Source organism: Anoplophora glabripennis, unplaced genomic scaffold, assembly GCF_000390285.2.
Source record: "Anoplophora glabripennis isolate ALB-LARVAE unplaced genomic scaffold, Agla_2.0 scaffold427, whole genome shotgun sequence".
NCBI classification, from domain to species: Eukaryota; Metazoa; Arthropoda; class Insecta; order Coleoptera; family Cerambycidae; genus Anoplophora; species Anoplophora glabripennis.
Window position 1 is genome coordinate 5,958 of NW_019416532.1, and position 22,072 is coordinate 28,029.

General features: G+C 34.5%; 1 protein-coding gene across 1 annotated transcript in view; it reads right to left on the bottom strand.

Annotated features, from left to right (window-relative positions):
- Positions 1 to 586: 586 nt before the first annotated feature.
- LOC108909330 (leucine-rich repeat-containing protein 15-like) overlaps positions 587 to 22,072 on the bottom strand; it is a 50,987-nt gene continuing 29,501 nt past the window's right edge. Inside the window, exons 2-3 of the mRNA XM_018713643.1 lie at positions 2,468 to 3,074; positions 587 to 1,738 (exon numbers count right to left, since the gene is read on the bottom strand). Of these exons, the coding sequence (XP_018569159.1) occupies positions 587 to 1,738; positions 2,468 to 3,073 (1,758 nt within the window). The 5' untranslated portion in view covers position 3,074. The remainder of the gene's footprint in view (positions 1,739 to 2,467; positions 3,075 to 22,072) is intronic.

Here is a 22,072-nt window from a genome sequence, read left to right on the forward strand (position 1 = left end):
ATTGAATTTAATGATAACACTAACACCCAAAATAAATAGTATGTTCCACCCATGCAACCCTATGAATTTGGATTCCCAGGAACTGAATCTGCCAAGGAAAATGTAACTTAATTAAATTAGTTTTGAAACCTAAAATCCCACCAAACTTTGTATTCAGTAAGTATCGGCTCCTCTTGGTTTTTGGCGAAAAAACTGAAAGGTGAGCATTTTCCATGGTAGATTTGATTTCTGGAGTTCCAAATACATTACACGGGTCTCAACCGACCACGTTTTTTGTTCCTTTGTAACCTTTTGTTCTTTTAACAAAAAAAAAAAAATACTAGAAATACAAACAGCAATTGTTCCAATAGTTAAAATAATTTCTTTAATGTATAGTTTAGTTTAGTAATTCGTTTTGATATCTTTTCCATCTAATCGCTCTACTAACCCCAGCCGCCAATTTAAAAAAACTGCACACGAATTTCTAACCCCCCTTTCCCTCGCGATATCCAATCAATCATACACCAGTCTATCCTTTAACAACTCACTGACTGAAATGTTTCTGGTCTCACACTAACACAGTCCCTTTGCTTTCTTGCGACCCTCTTCAAGACCCATTGGTGATTGTGTGCTCCTTCTTTATTTCGTCGATGGTGGCTATCGACACTTTCTTCTCGCTAGTGTCAAGCGGAAATTTGAAGCTCAACTCTCCATCGCAGAACAGGGGACTGTGATTGTTGTCGAATATGGACTCGCCTTCGACCGCTAGTTTATCTTCGTGAGTGTAGTACTTCGCAGCATGGCGTTTGGAGTAACACAAGGCTCCTACTATAGCCAACACGGTGAGGAAAAGGAGACATACGGAGGTGCTCGCGGCTATTATCCCCACTTTACCGTCTTCACCGATCAAGTAGAAGTTGGCATCGCTGGTGGTGTGGCTGGAAGCGGTACACCACGTCAGTTCGTTCTTCTGGATGAAACCAAGTTTCTTATTTCTGACTGTGTAAGGTCCCAGGCAGATTATATCTCGAAAAACCGCGCTGCGATTAATTCTGTCTAGTAAAGGAACGATATGGCAAAGGTCGCAAGACCAAGAGTTATTATTCAGTCTCAACGTTTGTATATTGTCCAACAGAATCAGTACATCCTCACCCAGTCCTCGAAATCTGTTACTGGACAAATCAAGCTCGGATAAAATCGGCGGAAGCAGTTCACTTGGAAGAGCTCCCAAGTAGTTTCCTGATAAATCCAGCACAGATAAACCCTTGGGGAAGATATCGAGTGGGATGTCCGCAAGCCCACACTCCGCCAAGCGGAGCTCTCTCAAAGATTCAACCTTCAGGAGCTCCTGTAACGCAGTAACTCTTAAACGGTTCCCGCTTAGAACTAGCACCTCGAGGGTATCAGCTACTGGTTCCAAGAATCCAAGTCTCTCCAACTTGTTGTATCCCAGATCCAACTCCGTCAGGTTGTCAAGGTTCTCAAATGCATTCGGATATATCCTTTCGATTTGGTTGCGGGCTAGATTCAATTTTCTCAGAGCAAATTGTTGTGCAAATGTGGAATCATGGATGGTGGTGATTTGGTTACCGTCCAGTTTGAAATGTTTCAGACGAGTTAAGTCTTTCATTTCTTCTGGTAGTAGAGTTGAAATGTAGTTATTTCCAAGGTCCAGGTATGCTAGATGAGGTAGCAGGTGGTAGATGTCGTTGTCTAGTTGGTTTAAGGTACAACCGCGGCATTCTAGATGTCTCAGCTCCTGGAACAAGGAGAAGGTAGTTGAGTTGTAGGTTTTATGCTTTTTAAATCAAGTATTATAGAGCAGACATTTTAAATTAATCCAAAACAAATAAAACAGCTTCAAAATTAAACCGTAGATGATACGCACGAAATGAGAACGGGATACGATGTGAACTGTGTGTGACAGTACGATCAATAGTTTTGCAGCAGCAGGTTCTTGATCACTGTTAACACGACTAAAATATGGCAATTGACTTACATTAGACCTGGTATGACATGACAAGGGATGGTAAAAGAGTAAAAAACAAACTGCCATTATTTCATTTTGTTAAATTTTTTCAGTTTTAGACGGAATTTGAGAAAAAAACTTATACATGTTTCTAAAGGTTAGCCCCAGTATAAATATGCCCCTCCTTCAAAGTCACAATCTACATATTAATGTTGTAATTGTTTAAAATGTACGTATCAAAGCGAAATACATCAGAAAAATTAGCTCAGGCGCTAAAGTCACTCTAATTCTTCCCCGCTTTGAGACAAACAGACTGCAACTTTTCCGGTTCTCCCAAAATCGAAATTTATTTACTTTAGTACGTGAAGCGCAAATGGCTCCATTATTTACATTAATTTAAATTCCGCTACTGCGTTCATCAAACAACCTACGACGGCTTTAATCTCGATCGCTGTTACTTGTTGATTTTCGCCTCCAGTCAAAGGAGGATCCGGCTAATAAAATCAATTAAATAATTACCTGCACGTCCTTGAATACTTCGGGATTCAGCACCTTAAGATTGTTGCCGCTGAGTTTCAGAACTTTCAACTTGCCTATTTCTAGGAAGATGCGCGGAGTGAGCTCTTCTATCCTGTTCCTCTGTACAGATAACACCTTGAGTTCGCGCAAATGTCTGAAAGTTCCACTGGGTAAAGAGATTATCCTGTTATCGTCCAGATACAGTTCCTTCAACCTCGATAACCCCCTAAAGTTATGATCCAGGGGTTGGGTGATGTTGTTCTGGGTCAAATTCAGGACATCGAGCCTATCGAGTCCCCAGAAGAAGTGCATGCCCAGCTGGGGAACGTTGGATTTGGTGATGTGGATCTCCTCCAAGTTCTTGTAACTTTGGAAAACGGGACTCATGGTTAGCTCGTTCATATTGTCTTCGGGTGCGATGATTTTGATCACCTCCGTGTCCAGGCTGACGTTGTTGAGGTTCAGGGGTCCCACCATGCCTCCTTCTTTGCACAGAACGGATGTTCTTCCTTTCTGGTCCAAGTAGCAGGTGCATTTGGTGGGGCATAACCTCGAGGCGTAAGTCTGGACTGCCAGGCAGGCGAGGATCATCAGTTTGACATACATTCTGGAACAAAACAAACAATTAGGGATAAGATTCTAACTTCAGAAGTTGGATTTTTATCTATAACAGGCGTTTTTGCAAAAAACTAGCAACATATGTTTTCTGGACTACATTTATAAGAATATTACATTAAAGGAACATTTGTATGGACATTTTTTATATTAATCTTCATCGAAGAACAATTATAAAATTACTTCAATTGGTAGGCAACTGTTATCGTGTTTTCTTACTGATTCCTTCTTTCGTTAAGCATTAACTCAACCTTTGTATAATTCCGTAACACAGAAGGATCTGAAATTCTCTTAAATTCATTAATCCCTCACTAATAACTAATTACGTCAAGTCAATATTTGCCCCAAGTTCTAAGGATTTTCGAAAGAAACGTAATAATCGTATTTCCGATCAAATATTTACACCAGTTACGGTGAGTTAGCCTCCTGGCCTTTCGGAGGAAATAATTGCTTTTTACGAATTAAGAGATTTCGGTTGACTGGTTTCACGTCAGTGGTATAGCAGGCGACGATTGGACGTTCAAAGTGATCGGATATAAATGACAAGAGGGTAAAAACAGGTCTCATGTACTCGCAATGTTTTCATTAAATTACTTTTATGAAACAACACTAAACAGAAAAACAAATTCTACAAAAGAATGAAGTGTCGCAGTTGTAAAATTATACGTGTGGCAATAAATGTAATAGAAATGGCCATATTGCTTTCACAAAGTGCTAGTTGCTTTATATTAATCTTTTTGCAGAAGCTGCCTTAGCCGTGACACTAACTCAGCTTTTATTTTGTTTTACATGAAATGTTCGTGCTTATGTTCTCTTTCCTCCGCCGCAACACAGCCAGTATAAAAAAAATGAGACACTTATTTGTCAGCTACAAGGAAAATAATTGCACTCTTAATATTAGGAAGCGTTTCCTGGTATTAATCTTTGTAGCAACACCTCAAAACACTGGTCTCAATTTTTATCTGCACTCTATAACCTGGCACAAAATAACCAAAAAATTATAATTTCTACACGAAAAACTGGTTATGCAACTAAATAATTATACTATAGCGATACTATATTTGCTAAATCGGATGTGAAAAACTGTTTTTGATCTACGAAACAAAATATTAAAGAAATATATTTCCTAACATATGACTGTATCTTAATGTGATAAACAAAACTCAAATGGCAATCAAAAAGAACTCAAAGGCCTTTATTTGTTTCCACAGACTCTTAGTCTGTAGGCTTAGTGCACATGCAGAGTATAACAGAGCCGGCGCGACAATTGGTGGCTTTCACAGCTGACTCGCGTTTTGAAATGTTCAATTATTTACGGAACCTTGTAATAGTTGGTGTCGTGTCGATACCTTTTTTTACATCTGCTGTAAATTGTATTCGCCGTGTGTATTAAATAACTATTTATAAACAGTAACATAATTTACATCAACAACTATTAGTTGGGGGGAAAAGTGAAGTAAAATGCCAAAAGAGAAAAGAAATAGACGACAATTATTTCAAATGTGGTTTGACAGTGATCCCGAAGGTTACTGGGACAGACGTATTAAAGGAAATGGCCTGTTTTGTACTTTGTGTGAACGCATTATAAAGTTTTGTTACAAAACTAAAGTGACAAGACATTTGAAGAGCCATTGCCTCGCCCAGCGCTTAAGGCTGTATTTTTCTATGAACCTACAGAGGCCTTTCTTTCCAGTAATATTCCATTAAACAAACTAGAGAACCCCAAGTTTCGTAATTCCGTAAATTGGAATCACATGGATTATCCCTAAATGAGCAATTTGATATAATGGATGATGTACAAAAAAATATATACGATGCCAATAATATACGCCCAGTCAGTAGTACGATAAAAGAAAAAATGCAAAGAGTGTTGGAAAAAAGTCCAGGATACACCATTTTGGAAAACATACCTAAAGTTTTATCTGGTACATATCAGGAGTTACCAACAAATACCTATATTAATATATAGTTCTATAGTAACAATTTCTCATACTGCCCCTTGTCAACAGTAGACGTTGAATGGTAATTTTCCTTACACAAGTTAATATTAAGTAATAAGCGTCGCTATTTCACTAAAGAAAACTTAGAAAAGGACGTAGTAATATGTTCCAATATACCACGGAAGCCTTGTCTCAACACTAAGATTTATTTTATCCTCTACTTAGCCTTGCTCTTTGGTAATAGTACTATGTTGCGACATATTTTCTGTAAACATATTAATATTTCCATTCATAATCTGACTACGGTCCTGTTAAACTCCCCGCCGCACTAAGCCTACTCAAAATTGACTTTATATACATATTTTTCGTTGTACATCTTCCTGGTATAAGTAACAACTACATTTTAAAACATTGAACATGGTTTTCTCTGCACCATATTTCAGTATCACCCAAATCATTCTGTGAACTCAAATAATTTGAAATATTATCAATTTTCCTATATATTTTCATGTCATCGGCAAAAATTAGTAAGCAAAGTATATATCGTTAATATTACATTACAAATAGCAATGGACTCAAATTGGATTCCTGGGGGACACCCAAGGTTGTATCCTTAATATACGTAGAAAGATTCATTAAAGAGGGGTAGAAACAAAACTTTCCAGCTTTTTCGAAAGAATGTCGTGGTCTATACGGTCAAAAGCCTTTGATATATGGATTTTAGGGTGCCCCAAAAAAAAAACGAATATCTTTTTTAGTGTCTCTTTGAAAATATGTTCGTTTATCATGTTTTAAGAGCCCTTTTAAAAAATCAGCTCAAAAAAAATTTTTTTAGAGGTCGCTCAAGATTTTTAAAAATTTACAAAATCGTCAAAAATTGAACTATTTTTTATTTTTTTTTTGTTATTTTATCATTTTCTAAGTTGAAAAAATCCCGATTCCGAAAATTTCAAATAGATATTTTAATTTCTAAAGTGACCTCTAAAAAATAAATATCAACGAACTAATATTTTTTTTTATTGAATTTTATGAACAAAAGAATAGAAATAAATCACGAAACACTTAAATTTTAAAAAATTTTAAAAAATTATAAATATTTGATACTCACAGTGCGGTAATAAATTTTTCCTCGACAAATTTTTTAAATGTCTCGTGATTTATTTCTATTATTTTGTTCATCAAATTCAATTGGTTGATATTTATTTTTAAAGGTCGTTCAAAAATATTTTAGGTACCTACTTTTAAAGTTAAAATAATTATGAGTGACCTTTAGAAATTAAAATATCGATTTGAAATTTTCAGAATCGAGATTTTTTTCAACCTAGGAAATGATAAAATAATAAAATCGCAAAAAATTCAATTTTTTACGATTTTGGAAATTTTTAAAAATCTTGAGCGACCGCGACCTCAAAAAAAATTTTTTTAAGCTGATTTTTTGAATGTGCTCTTAAAACATGATAAACTAACATATTTTCACAAGAGACCCGAAAAAAAAATAATGTTTTTTTTTTTGGACCACCCTAATGGGTATAGATTACATCTACCCTGCATGAGCGTCCAAAATATTTTATTGAAGGGGTAAGGAAAATACATAGATACCGTCTCTTAACTAAGGAAGCTGGAATCTGATCTTAATTTTGAGTTAAGCTTTGCTAATCGATCTTTCAATTTCTTAAATTTCGGAGAAGATAAAATAGTTTAATCTGACACTAGCCGCTAGGTTTTCGTCCACAAATTCCAGAATTTCTTGATCCACAATGGTTGTTCAAACTCGACGAGTTAAATGTTAAATTTAAACTGACCAGTTTCTCGAAAACATCTTTCAATATTTCTGGAAGTTGGAACCAATCATCGTATTCAACAGTTCCTGTAAGAGAACTGTCTATTGCAAGTTTTTGTAAATACATTGTTACGTTTCTGTTATCAAATAAATCACTTTGAATCTGACATCTATATGGAAGTATCACTGTACCAAATTTCAATAAAATCTTACAAGATAGTTCAAAGTCGATTCATTTTTCTTGTGCGGAGATAACCAAAGGCTTGCAGTTGGTATACCACTCCCAATTTCCTTCTTACAAACGATTGCCCATTAATTCGAGTACCCCATATTTTATTATACGCCTTTCAAGACAGAATTACTTTACACTTTCGAGACCAGTTCAACACGACCTACTTGCCGCTAGGGCCGCCCGAATATAAAGAAATACGAGTAGGCACACCACTCGGGCTTTCATAGGGGGCGCCTATCTGAAAATTCCAAAGCCTTTTATGAATTTCCCGGGCGACATTATTTTTTAACAATGGGTTAAATCTGCGCCGCGAGAGGAACGCGTTATCGTGTTCTGTCAGGATTTCTTACGGCGTGAAAATAGTCTCGTTATATACCGCGCCGGGGCACAAAGAAAACAATGCGAAAGCAAACTCCCATATTTTCACACCTTTTATGTACTGACAGTTAATAATGTCGTTACCTTCTTTTCTGCCGCTCCAACGTTCCGTGATTGATATAGCGCGGTCTCGGGGCAACTGGGGCGCCTCCCTCACGGCCTTGAAACCGGCTGCATAGCCTCGATAGTATCATACAAGACGCCCCAAAACGACTATATAAGGATTTGAGTAAATGCCGGTGTTTCGGTTATAATTAAACTTTCTTCAGAATACTATAAATCAGCTTTTATCGCTGAAAATATTAAGATTTAAAAAAGGGTAAAACATGGGTTGACATTCAAACACACATCAGGCTAGCTCCGCAAGAGTCTTATAGTAGTCTCCGCGTTGGGTTGTAAATTTCTCCTCATCAAACGACGCCCATCTTTGGGTGGTTATCGTCTTAAAACTATTTACATACTATTTTTTTAATGAGAATTTTCTTGATACATGACTTGGCAGACTTGTAATTTCTTCCATGTGGACAGCGATTCTTAATATACATGGTGTCCCACGGTGACGAGACATTAGACTTATTTCAGAGACTATTTCGGTTTTAATTTTGAAAATTTGTGCAGTAGTTTTCGGGCATGCCCTTCTCAACTAAAATAATGGCGTCCACCTAACGCTTCCGGTTATACCGGAAATTGACGTCATAACTAAAACTCTAAGCTTAGAGTTGCCATAATTTCAAAATTACTCAATTTCATACAGGGTGGTAGAAATTGAATGCCGAATTTAGTCAACTTTAAACCATCTTAACTCTTTTTTTTTAATGGAACACCCTGTATATTTTTGCGCTACCTGATGAATAATTTTGTTCTCTTTCTAATGGTATAATCGTTCCCTATACCTATCTCTTCTGGTTTTAAAGGTATTTACTGCTTTTCGTACAGTCAACGCATATCGCTTTATTTCTTGCGAGGATGGCTGTGAAATTTTTTGTGTTAACTTCAAATCAAGCAGCTAATCTGCACATCTTTTTGAATTCGGCAGTGCTTTTAATTTTTTTTTTTAAATTAAATATATCAAAAACGGTTAACTTTAAGAATAGGAAACCTTTATGAAAGTTCACTTATAAATTGTCGTAGAATCCAAAATTGAAATAATATACAAATTGTTCTATTTAAAATAACGAAGATGACGTCAACTTTCGGTATAACGGGAAGCGTTAGGTGGACGCCATCATTTTAGTTTAGAAGGGCATGCCCAAAAACACTATTGCCTAAATTTTGGGAATTGTGCAAAACCATACTTATCGTATCAACTTCGAGGTCACCTGTTACATGGGTGATGTATAATAATTAAAACGTAATATTGACAGTTGATAGAAGGAAGAGCAAAAACAAGCGCTTAGGTGGGGAATTCTGGAAGGAAGCCTAAATAGTTGAAGTGAGAACAGGGTGGAGATGGGAGTATGACGATCAGCGGGCAGTGAGGCAAAATAGTGAAAAATCAAAGTGTTTAACCCGTATTAATTAGCAGGTAATATTCTCTCTAAGTACTTTGTTGTTAATTGTTCTATGTAATCTTATGATTGTGATGCTTATAGATATTTAATGATAATAATTCTTTGTATGTTTAGCTTCCATTGCTTTATGCATATATTTTTCTAAGGTAAAATTGTTACAATTATTATTAGCGATTGCTCATTATTTATTATATGTTAAAGTGTATATACATTGTGGTGACNAATAAATAAATAAAAAAGCACTGCCTAATTCAAAAAGATGTGTATTTTACAATAATTAATAAAGTTAGAGCGATAAAATTTATAGGGGACATAACTAAAACTCTAAGCTTCCCTGCCATAATTTCAAAATTACTTAATTTCATACATTTCAAACAAGCAGCTAGTCTGCACTTCATCCCGGGGATGCTGAAAGACGAACACAAGAAGATACAGAGTTTTTACGCAAAATCATTTGGACAGATAAGTCAAAATTTAGTAACGAAGATATTTTTAATCGACACTTTTTTTCAACATAAATTTAGTGTCATCGTATTTTGCTTAGACAATCTAAGGTACTTTATTTATGAGTACAACTTAAATACACAAAGATACCTCCATATTTTGAGAACCGTTGTAACGGATTTCTTAGAAGATCTACTCCTAGATCAACTAAGAAGCTGCTGGTATCAGCTAGACGGTGCTACATCTCATTGGAAACGAAGTATCCCGCCAATTAAATGAAATGTTAGAAGACAGGTGGATTAGACGTCTAGGACCCTGGGATTGGCCACCAGGATCTCCAGATCTGTCACCACCAGATTTTTATATCTGGGGTGCAATAGAAGAGAAAGTGCACTCAACGCCTGTTTATTTCAAAGAAAACGTAGTTTCCCGTATAAGAGAAGCCTTTGAAACTTTACCTGGTGCCCAAATACCCGTAGCTGTATTACAGATGAGCAAGAAGGATACATAACTGTTTACAAGTAGATGGCGGTCACTTCGAGCAAATTAATTAGATTCCTGAAAATAATTATTATTTGTATTATGTAGTTTTTCTTTATCTTATTAAAATTATTTTTAATTTATCCGTACTGATTGGTAGTCAATGAGTGTATCTCTCATTAGATACTCTGCAAGTTGTACTTATTATCTTGTGACACTCTCCATGAGTAAATAATAAATTAGAATGTCAGCATTTGAATAAATGTTAACGTTTTCCATTGTTAAGCAACAAATAATACTCAAATAAACATTCCCTTTAGACTGACAACAATAAACTGGTGACAAATTAGGTGCTTATTTTGAAGTTCCACTAAAAATTTCACAGCCATCCTCGCAAGAAATAATGCGATATCCGTTGACTGCACGAAAAACAGTAAATACCTTGAAAACCAGAAGAAATGGGTATAAAGAACCATTATACCAATCAAAAGAAAACAAAATTGTTCATCAGGTTGCGCAAAAATATACAGGGTGTTCCATTAAAAAAAAAACTAGTTAAGATGGTTTAAAGTTGACTAAATTCGGCATTAAATTTTTACCATCCTGTATGAAATTAAGTCATTTTGAAATTATGGCAGGGAAGCTTAGAGTTTTATTTATGTCCCCTATAAATTTTATCGCTCTAACTGTGTTAATGTAAAATACACATCTTTTTGAATTCGGCAGTGCTTTTTAATTTTTTTTTTAATGAAATATATCAAAAACGGTTAACTTTAAGAATAGGAAACCTTTATGAATGTTCACTTATAAATTGACGTAGAATTCAAAATTGCAATAATATACAGGGCGTTCCATTTAAAATAACGAAGATGACGTCAACTTTCGGTATAACCGGAAGCGTTAGTGGACGCCATTAATTTAGTTGAGAAGAGCATGCCCAAAAACACTATTACCTAAATTTTCGGAATTGTGCAAAACCATACTTATCGTATCAACTTCGACGTCACCTGTTACATGGGTGTTGTATAATAATGAAAACGTAATATTGACAGTTGGTAGAAGGAAGAGCAAAAACAAGNTTGTAATTTCTTCCATGTGGACAGCGATTCTTAATATACATGGTGTCTCACGGTGACGAGACATTAGACTTATTTCAGAGACTATTTCGGTTTTAATTTTGAAAATTTGTGCAGTAGTTTTCGGGCATGCCCTTCTCAACTAAAATAATGGCGTCCACCTAACGCTTCCGGTTATACCGGAAATTGACGTCATAACTAAAACTCTAAGCTTAGAGTTGCCATAATTTCAAAATTACTCAATTTCATACAGGGTGGTAGAAATTGAATGCCGAATTTAGTCAACTTTAAACCATCTTAACTCTTTTTTTTTAATGGAACACCCTGTATATTTTTGCGCTACCTGATGAATAATTTTGTTCTCTTTCTAATGGTATAATCGTTCCCTATACCTATCTCTTCTGGTTTTAAAGGTATTTACTGCTTTTCGTACAGTCAACGCATATCGCTTTATTTCTTGCGAGGATGGCTGTGAAATTTTTTGTGTTAACTTCAAATCAAGCAGCTAATCTGCACATCTTTTTGAATTCGGCAGTGCTTTTAATTTTTTTTTTTAAATTAAATATATCAAAAACGGTTAACTTTAAGAATAGGAAACCTTTATGAAAGTTCACTTATAAATTGTCGTAGAATCCAAAATTGAAATAATATACAAATTGTTCTATTTAAAATAACGAAGATGACGTCAACTTTCGGTATAACGGGAAGCGTTAGGTGGACGCCATCATTTTAGTTTAGAAGGGCATGCCCAAAAACACTATTGCCTAAATTTTGGGAATTGTGCAAAACCATACTTATCGTATCAACTTCGAGGTCACCTGTTACATGGGTGATGTATAATAATTAAAACGTAATATTGACAGTTGATAGAAGGAAGAGCAAAAACAAGCGCTTAGGTGGGGAATTCTGGAAGGAAGCCTAAATAGTTGAAGTGAGAACAGGGTGGAGATGGGAGTATGACGATCAGCGGGCAGTGAGGCAAAATAGTGAAAAATCAAAGTGTTTAACCCGTATTAATTAGCAGGTAATATTCTCTCTAAGTACTTTGTTGTTAATTGTTCTATGTAATCTTATGATTGTGATGCTTATAGATATTTAATGATAATAATTCTTTGTATGTTTAGCTTCCATTGCTTTATGCATATATTTTTCTAAGGTAAAATTGTTACAATTATTATTAGCGATTGCTCATTATTTATTATATGTTAAAGTGTATATACATTGTGGTGACTGCCCAGATATTGCAATAACAACACCTTTGTTTCACATCTAACTTGTTTTATCATGATTACGTTATTCGGAAAACAAATAATAAAGCATTTCTTGTGCTCACTTTATGTCATAAGCCTTGTTGAATTTACTAAAATTTTCGCCCGTGAGGAATGAATCTGAAAAAAAAGAATAATTAAATACAAAAAAGAATTGCTAAAACAGATCTTCCGAAATCTCAACTCATAGCTGGATTGCCTCCCGTATGGGACTTCAGTACCTTCCGGCCCTGCCGGCTAACAAGCACCAAGCCTCTTCAGTTTTACTTGGAAGTGTGTATGTCTAATTCGAGTGAGGTGACATTTAGTGAGAAATTAAATAAGTCAGGTCTTATTTATCGTTAGCAAAGGATCTTAATTTATGCCTTTTGTTATCGGTTGTTTTGTATTTATATTTCGGTAGTTAGAGCAACGATTGTGGGTTTCTCTGCCATGCTTTCCCCACAGGAGCTCTAGGTGAGCCAGGCACTCTCCTTTTATGTTAAATGGTTGTTAATGTTTTTGTTGTTCTTCCTATTTGTCACATGTTTAATTTGAAGACTGTTGTACGTAAATAATAAAGTAAGGTGTATTTACTCTGCTTTTGTTTTATGAAATTAAACCATACTTCCCCTCTTTAAAGTTAGTAGCCAGCACCTTTCCGTTAATTAAAAATAGATGTATACAGCGTAGGTATTCCTCTTCACGATCACATATTTTTGGCCACAACTACGTTTATTTTTTTCGATCGAACCCGGGGTTGTTATATTACAGATTTAAAATCGAAGTAGTCTCTGAACTATGTCTAATGGCTCGTCACCGCGGGACACCCTGTATACATGTGCCAACCAAACTAAATTTCCTTCTCTTGGAAACGATAATTTGGGACACCCCGTGCGTTTCAATCAAGTCTAATCGCAGGGTTCAAGTTTGTTTTCCATTTTAACTTTTATTATTCTTAAATTACCGCCCTAATTTCATTTATTTGAGTTTCCGGGGAAGTTCGTCCTTCGCGTCCGCTTACGTCTCCCAGTTCGTTCTTCCTTATTTACAAGAAGTATACCCTCGGCTGCGGAGGGTGAGNGTTGTTTTGTATTTATATTTCGGTAGTTAGAGCAACGATTGTGGGTTTCTCTGCCATGCTCTTTCCCCACAGGAGCTCTAGGTGAGCCTAACACTCTCATTTTATGATAAATTGTTGTTAATGTTTTTGCTGTTCTTTCTATTTGTCACATGTTTAATTTGAAGACTGTTGTACGTAAATAATAAAGTTGGGTGTATTTACTCTACTTTTGTTTTATAAAATTAAACCATACTTCCCCTCTTTAAAGTTAATAGCCAGCGCCTTTCCGTTAATTAAAAATAGATGTATACAACGTAGGTATTCCTCATGACGATCACATATTTTTGGCCACAACTACGTTTATTTTTTTCGATCGAACCCGGAGTTGTTATATTACAGATTTAAAATCCAAGTAGTCTCTGAACTATGTCTAATGGCTCGTCACCGCGGGACACCCTGTATACATGTGCCAACCAAACTAAATTTCCTTCTCTTGGAAACGATAATTTGGGACACCCCGTGCGTTTCAATCAAGTCTAATCGCAGGGTTCAAGTTTGTTTTCCATTTTAACTTTTATTATTCTTAAATTACCGCCCTAATTTCATTTATTTGAGTTTCCGGGGAAGTTCGTCCTTCGCGTCCGCTTACGTCTCCCAGTTCGTTCTTCCTTATTTACAAGAAGTATACCCTCGGCTGCGGAGGGTGAGCCGGCGCATTCAACTTTGATGGACCCGAGGTGCGCGAAGCGGGCCGGGAGTTTTTAAACTCGAATCACATAATTCTGCGTTGGGCCGCAAACTGGGGAGAATTTTTTAGGGACGAACGAGTATTATTCGCACTGCAGTACGGAGTTGCGGAATGTAGGTCGTTTGTATTTCGGCGGGTTTGCCGGGGCAGGTCCGGCTTTGGAATTTAGTACATATTTATTGTAACGAAAGTGTTATTAATTTCGATTCATTTATTTATTTCACGCTATATAAACTTTATTACATATAAAGCCTCTAATTTACTGCTAATTTACCCAACCTCTCCTCAGAATTAACATTCGTGAACCCACTGTATTTGGGAACGTGCTACCTATCCGACCATCGACAACGCGTGAAACGATACAGTCGCTCGCTTCTGATTTAGCATTCGAGACAATGTCCTTTTGTCTATCTTAGTCGTGGAAGATTTCTGCATACCTTAATGTAGATATGGTTCCTCTCTTTTATAGTAATTTTGTATTTTGCTTTTGGCTTGAAATATTTTGGTAATGCTTGTTTTCTTATTTAATATAATATAATAGGTACGACGTTGTGCGTAACCTTCGTTTTTCGTCCAGAGCACGTGGCAATTCATGTCCAAGACGTGGCTTTGATTGATTTATTTTTTTTTGTTGAGTGAAGTTTTAGAGCCCGTACTGTTTTTTTTTTAATTTCAGATTTTAATTCGACGGGGACATCTCCTGGATTTGACGAGTACGAACAGGGTTTATATAAAATTCCGATTACGTCATAGACTTGCAGTTAGTACTGGGCCACTGGTAAATTTTTAGTCTGGATTTGAATAATTATGGTTGTCTCACAATCTTAAGGATTTGGTTGAGGTAAGTTTCTTTTATTTTTCTTACTACAAATGAAAGTAGCTATCTTCCCTTACTCCTTATGGCAACTAAATTTATCCCTTCCCTGTATCCAAACAAATGTTAGGACTATAAATTTTGCTAAACGCACTTTTGTTCTTTGAGTTGTGGAATTCAAGTTGTGGCAAAAGTTATAGTTTATATAATTTTTTATATCTCTTATCTTATTATATTTGTTATACCACGTTACATACATATCAAGTTGAAAGGGTCAGATTTGATTTCACCTCGAATTTACAATAACACAGGGTGTTATTTTATTATTGTCTCTTGGTCTCAATTCGTAGCATATGATCTGGTTGTTATTCAAATTTATTTTTGTACAAATTTGATCAATAAAATGATCTTTTATCTATTATTTATACTATTTACTACTATTATTATTTATACTATTAAATTTGATGGATAAATTAAATTTTTGAGTAGTTTTTGCATATTCTGAGTAGAATCACAGTTACAGGTTTTCAAATTCTGTTCATTTTTATTAGTTTACAGTTTAATTGAGTGAACACCATACTTAATTTTAAATTTCACTGTATTTACAACTTGTAATATTACTAACTAACAANTCGACGGGGACATCTCCTGGATTTGACGAGTACGAACAGGGTTTATATAAAATTCCGATTACGTCATAGACTTGCAGTTAGTACTGGGCCACTGGCAAATTTTTATTTTTTTTTTAATTTTTAATTTTTACAAAATCTTAAGGATTTGGTTGAGGTAAGTTTCTTTTATTTTTCTTACTACAAATAAAAGTAGCTTTCTTCCCTTACTCCTTCTGGCAACTTTTACCCGTTCTCTGTGTTAACACAAATGATTGATTATATTTAAAAATCGATTATAATAAAAATATTTTACACTGATATTGGTAAAAGAGTAGTTTATAAGAGTTGAAAATGGCAAAAGTAAAATATTCTTTCATAAACAATATAAGGGAATTTTTATTTTAAATTATTGCACAATTATAACATTCCAAGATTTAAAACGTAACTGTTTATCATTTTTTTAGCACAGGGGTGATTAATAAGGGTTGAAAAGTGTTATGAGATACAAATTCTTTCATAAGCAATGAGGAAATTTTTATTTTAAATAATTGCATCATTAAAGCATTCTAAGCTTTTAAAAAGTAATTTTTTATCATTTTTGTCAATACAGGGGTGGTTTTTAGGGGTCCCAAGGGAAAAACTTCTTTTATTAGCTATAAGATAACTTTTATTTTAAATAATTGCACGATTTAATCATTTCAAATCTTTAAAAAGTAATTTTGTATCATTATTTTTTGCATAGGGGTAGTTTTTAATGGTTCAATAAAGGGTCGAAAAGATCAAATATCATTCACAATCGGGCTTATGTCACTTTTGAACTTGAGCCTAAGATGAGCTTTATTCTAAATTTTCATGCAAATCCATGCAGTTTCAAAGAATTCGGAGGTTACAGCTGATTTTCAGCTTCAATAACTGTTCTATTTTGTTCTTTGAGTTGTGGAATTCAAGTTGTGGCAAAAGTTATAGTTTATATAATTTTTCATATCTCTTATCTTATATCACATACATACCAAGTTGAAAGGGTCAGATTTGATTTGACTGCAAACTTACAATAACGCAGGGTGTTATTTTATTATTATTTATTGGTCTCGATTCATAGCATATGATCTGGTCGTTATTCAAATTTCTTTGATAAATAAAATTATCTTAATTAAATTTGATGGATAAATTAAAATTTTGAATAGTTTGTGCATATTTTGAGTAGAATCATAGTTACAGATTTTCAAATTCTGTTCATTTTTATTAATTTACAATTTAATTAAGTAAACACTATCCTTAGTTTTAAATTTCACCGTACATACAACTTGTAATATTACTAACTTACTTGACCTTAACATTAACTGTAAATAGTAAATTCAAGAACCTTTGTATATTACATTTTATTACACAATCACCGACAACCAGATTGATCTAGTACTGAACATCATTTTATTGTAAATATCCTACTTGCTTACACTCTTTTCTATTTTCAAATTGCAACTGAAACCAACAATACTACGGATCTTCTGACCCACAAGTCAACGTTCGATTGGATCCAAGGCTTCGCAACAGCCATAATCTTTCGGAGGAGGTTGTCATGTCTGTCGACTGATTTATTTGGCCATCCACATCTGACAGATGACCATAGCGTCAACACCCCCTCAGATACCTTACAACGTGGAATTGAGTAAGACCCATCCATATCGTTGCCAAAATTTTGTCAGAAGTTATCATCGCTGTTGCTTACAATCCTATTATATACAAGTAGAGATATCTAGTCAAACTTTAAACCTTTTACGTCTAGTGTTGTTGTGAATTTTAACTTTAGTATTATTGCTTGTTATTGAACATTATTTTATGTAATCTTTAGTCACTAACCGTAAATATATTAAACCTGTTTAAGAACATTTTGTTTAAATTCTTATTTCTTCCTCATATAATAAGTGAATATCTCAACACACATCAAACACATCAAAATGAACACATGAACACATCAAATATTTCATACTACAAACCCACGACCTTGCTGTAATCTCACTGCAACCTGACTGTAGTTTTAGCTGGATGTTACATATTTGAGTGTATATAAGGTTTTTTTGCCAATTCTCCCAAACAGTTGTTTATTAACTTAGAATAAGCAATAAATAACATTACATTATAAAACAATAATCAGCAAATAATTGGAACTACAACTAACAATTATTACCCTTTCATCGACATCTGTCCAACGAAACCATAAAGTTTAACATGATGTAATTTCAATCGCCTCCTTAGGGGTCGCTTTTACACTAGCGCTAAAACGGATTAGTGTCTTCTTCCGTGAAATAAATGCCCGAAGTAATCTTATATCGTTGACTAAATTTGTTAAACGACGGAAGGACAATGCGGCAGTAAAAAGGGCTAGGTTAATGTTGCTGAATTAAGTTTACCTCCCATAATTTGTAGAACAAAATTGTATATGTTTTGGATTAATTTTAAACTTTGACAAATATTAGAGTAGACAAAAACATAATTATTGTCATTTAAATATATACCTACCATAAGTAATTGGTGTGTGTAAGAACATTAAAGATAGTGCTACTACAATGTATACCGGGTGGTAATTTGAAAAAATTCTTAAATGCTACTCTAAATGGGTCTTAAATAATATCAAAAATAAAGGAAATAATATGCAAGGTGTTCCACCTAAGAGGGATTCTTCTGTAACTCTTAACTGTAAAATTGATAAAAAAAATGGTTTTGATAAAAGTAAGAAGTGGATGTTATTTGTGGAAGGGCGAAATGGGCGGTGACTATGAGACGCCTTCATTATAGCCATCCTTCTCTATCGCACGGATTTCTATGACTTACTTTATCGCTCTCACGTAACGACCGATGAACCATGGGGACTTTCCGACCCTGTATTTAATAATCTTACGAATTGAAAAACTTTTTTTTTTTCAAACGGAAGATCTATATTAATTGTCATGGGTGAACGCAAAATTGAATGCCCTTTCGATTGATATAAGGTTGTCCATACTTATCTCTAATAGTTATTTTCCAGAAAAATCAGGTTCTTTTCTAAAGTCCGAAAAAGTAACTATGTGACAGCGTCAAGAAGGCCTTGCAATTGTATTAGTACAACGTCGATACATAGGATTTTACAAAAGCACAGCACAGCACATCCTTATCGCATCCAATTACACCAAGAGTTACTAAAAGTAGACTTTCAGCGGAGACTGGAGTTTTGTGAGTGGGCACTTGAGATGTTACATTAAGATGCTGATTTTTTTAAACGGGTCATGTTCTCCGATGAGACTACTTTTCATAAAATTGGTTTCGTTAATAGTCATAATTGTCATTATTATCACCACCAGTAAATCCTCACCAATTCCGGACAACTCATAACTAACGATGGTCTGTGAATGTGTGGTGATCAATTTTGGGAACCCATGTCATTGGACCACTCCTCTTTGACCAACTGGAGCAGTTTATTTAAACTTTTTAACAAACACTCTAGAAGATTTGTTAGGCGGCATTCCTTTAGCTTCACTTCGAAGAGTGTAGATGCAACATGATGGTGCTCCACGTCACAATACCGCTACGGTTTGTCAGTTTTTATGAGAATTTTCTCAACAGATGGATTGGGCGCGGGGGATCAGTGAGTTGGCCTTCAAGGTGTCCAGATATATGACAAGTTGCGACTACTTTTTATGGGGATTTATAAAAAGCAAAGTTTACGTTACATCACCAACTACCGCGGAAGATATGTGGCAGCGCATTACAGTAGCATTTCAAGAAATTAGGCCAGGATGCTGACCAATGTTAAACAGTCAACAATAATATACAGGGCGTTCCATTTAAAATAACAAAGTTATGTAGCGCCCACGCGAAATGGAACACCCTGTAAAGTTAAAAATAATATTTTTTACATGACCCACATGATTCCGGGCAACTTTTATTAAAACCATTTTTTTTTAAATTTTACAGTTGCAGAGTTACAGAAGAATCCTTCTTAGATGGAACATCCTGTATATATTACATCTGAAAAAATAAAATTAGATAATTAGGCCTAGAATAAATGGAACATCCAGTATAATCAAAAATAATTTTAAAACGTGCAACTCATATTTGAAATATTTTTTGTATTATTGACATTCTAGGAGCTATCGAGGAATTTCTCTGAACATACTTCTGTAACGGCCTTCATTTTTATTTATTCCTTCAAAACTCGCCAATATTCGCTTTCGGGTATATCGAAAACACCTTGTACCGCCAGTAAACGTCTGACCTGGCCCCGTTGCATTATGCATGATCTTACGCATACGTTCCGACCCCGTGGAGGATACATCCGTATCCTGCGCGAACGTCTGGAAAAGTTGCGATATTCCCTATCATATATCTCGCTGATACATAGAATCAAGGTTCGGATTCCGACACGTGACATACAAATCTAACTTGGGCCCCCGGAAAACACGCAAAGCTGGGTCAAACTCCTATTGAATTACGGACTGATAGCTAGGGCGTCACATCCGCGTGGGTGGAAATATAAAGGGGCTACTTTTGTTTGTATAATTTATTTTAATTTTAATTTCTTAAATGTTGTCCTGTAATATGCAGAGTAGAAAGTTTAACTGGAACTCAAATTTGATAAATATTGTCGCAAAATTCCTCAAACACGTCAATTTTTATTTCAGTGGGGCATATTAAAAAGAGGTTTGTTTATTTTTTTTTTAATTCTGTGGAGGGTACTTTTCAACTTTACCTTTGCATATCATGAAAATCTACAGGGTGTCCCAATATTACCCACCACACAACCACAGATCCTTAGGGTTAAAATAAGACCTTTAGGTGGGTGTATACGTCGATAAAACCAACGATAAGATGTATAACTGAACTTACACCCAAAATTGTTTTTAAAACGCCTTGGTTTATTTAAATAGACAATCAAAGCTTTTCCAATTTTCTCTTTCTTGTACTTCTTTTTGTATTCTAACGGTTTTCAATTAATGAATTGTCTGTTTTATTAATCATCACCATTATTTACTTCTTTTAAATTTTGACTGTGTTTCTGATAAGAACCTCATTGTTGGAGTGGATATTTTTTTCTTTATTTTGTTACATATGAAGAATATTAAAATTAAACACAATGATTATACCAAATTTTCTATTTAAATTATGCCGCGTGCTTTTATTTTGTTTTGATTGCGATAATCATCATCATAAATAATCTTACAAATTTAACGTTATTTAGCCTCAAAAATTCAAGAACAAGAAGACAACAGTAAATATATAAGTATTCCATAGAATTCTAGTAAAAATGTCTTAGCTTCAAAAAATGTAAAATAAAACATACAGGTGCTGAAAATTGGGATGTAATATGTTCAACCTTATGATTTTTTGAAAATATAGAAGATCACGTGATGAGTTTTGTGCACGTCATCTGAGAGTATTTTTTAAATAAACATGATTAGCCAAACAAAATTTGCAAAATCCGTTAATAAGAAATGTTCTTATATGATGTGTAGATTTTCTGTTTCCTTTCTACTTTTCTACTATTTCCATTGTTTCTTTGATAAATTAGATATATGAGACTGAGATCTGGTAGCTTAGTGGCCAACATTTCTGCAGAATTTGAAGAAGTTCGTTATTCACATCCATGGTACCTACTATAATTTTAAACTTTTATTTGAAAATATTTACAGGTATTTAAAGAAAAAATTAAAAGTGCAGCTGTCATTTAAAAATTTATTTGTTCAAACCCGTTTTCATGTGAAAAATTATAAGTGGTATGGAGTGGATTACCGCTTAATAATCGCATTGTATAAGTATGTATCTGACTTTAAATACGAAAACAATTTATTAATTAATTTTGAAGCTGTTGTGTGTTCGATATATGAATTGTTTTATTTCTTCGAATTCTCTAATAACCTAATAAAAAAGTATATAAAGTCTATTAACGATAAGTTTGCAATGACGTTACATTTAGTAATTAAATGCAGCCGACTGAATAATTCTAAATTCCTGCTCTGCATTGCGTTAATTCTCGTCAAACTGTGAAATTTTATTGTTTTAAGTTTGTTACACTCTGAGATGCTGACCAACCACTGAATTAAAATCATTAAAATTAATCGATCGACAACTGATAGGCATTTAACGTTTTTGTTACATTCGATGGCGGTAATAACCTTTGTGGTCTCAAGCGGGGTATTTGTACCCCAAAATTGCAATATTTTGATAAACTTTTTTGTTATGTTTAATTCCTGTTCAGTAAAATCCTTTTATACATTTTTAAACCTTGACTTCTCATTATCAAAACATTAAGTTAATATTTCTCAAGTTACCTACAAGGTGTATTTGCGAGTCGAGGTATAGTTTGTACTCCGCTTGGAGTAAAATGTAGGCGTTAGTTATTATTTACTAAGTGTATTTCAAATTTTCTGCACAGTAATGTCTGCTATTACAAATAACATAACCTCACACTGATATTGCTACATTGAGAGTGTGTGCTATGCGACGACTAGTACCTCAAGAAATGGAAAATGGACTAGTTCCAGAAAAATCCTTTAGTTGTTGTGTATATTGTCCCAGACCGAACGACAAAAAGACTCGCAACTATTGTAGCAGTAGTTATACATTTTTTTCAAAGATCATGGTCAAAAGAAATCACTTAATTTTTTATTTTATTTTTTTAGTTTGCAACAAGTA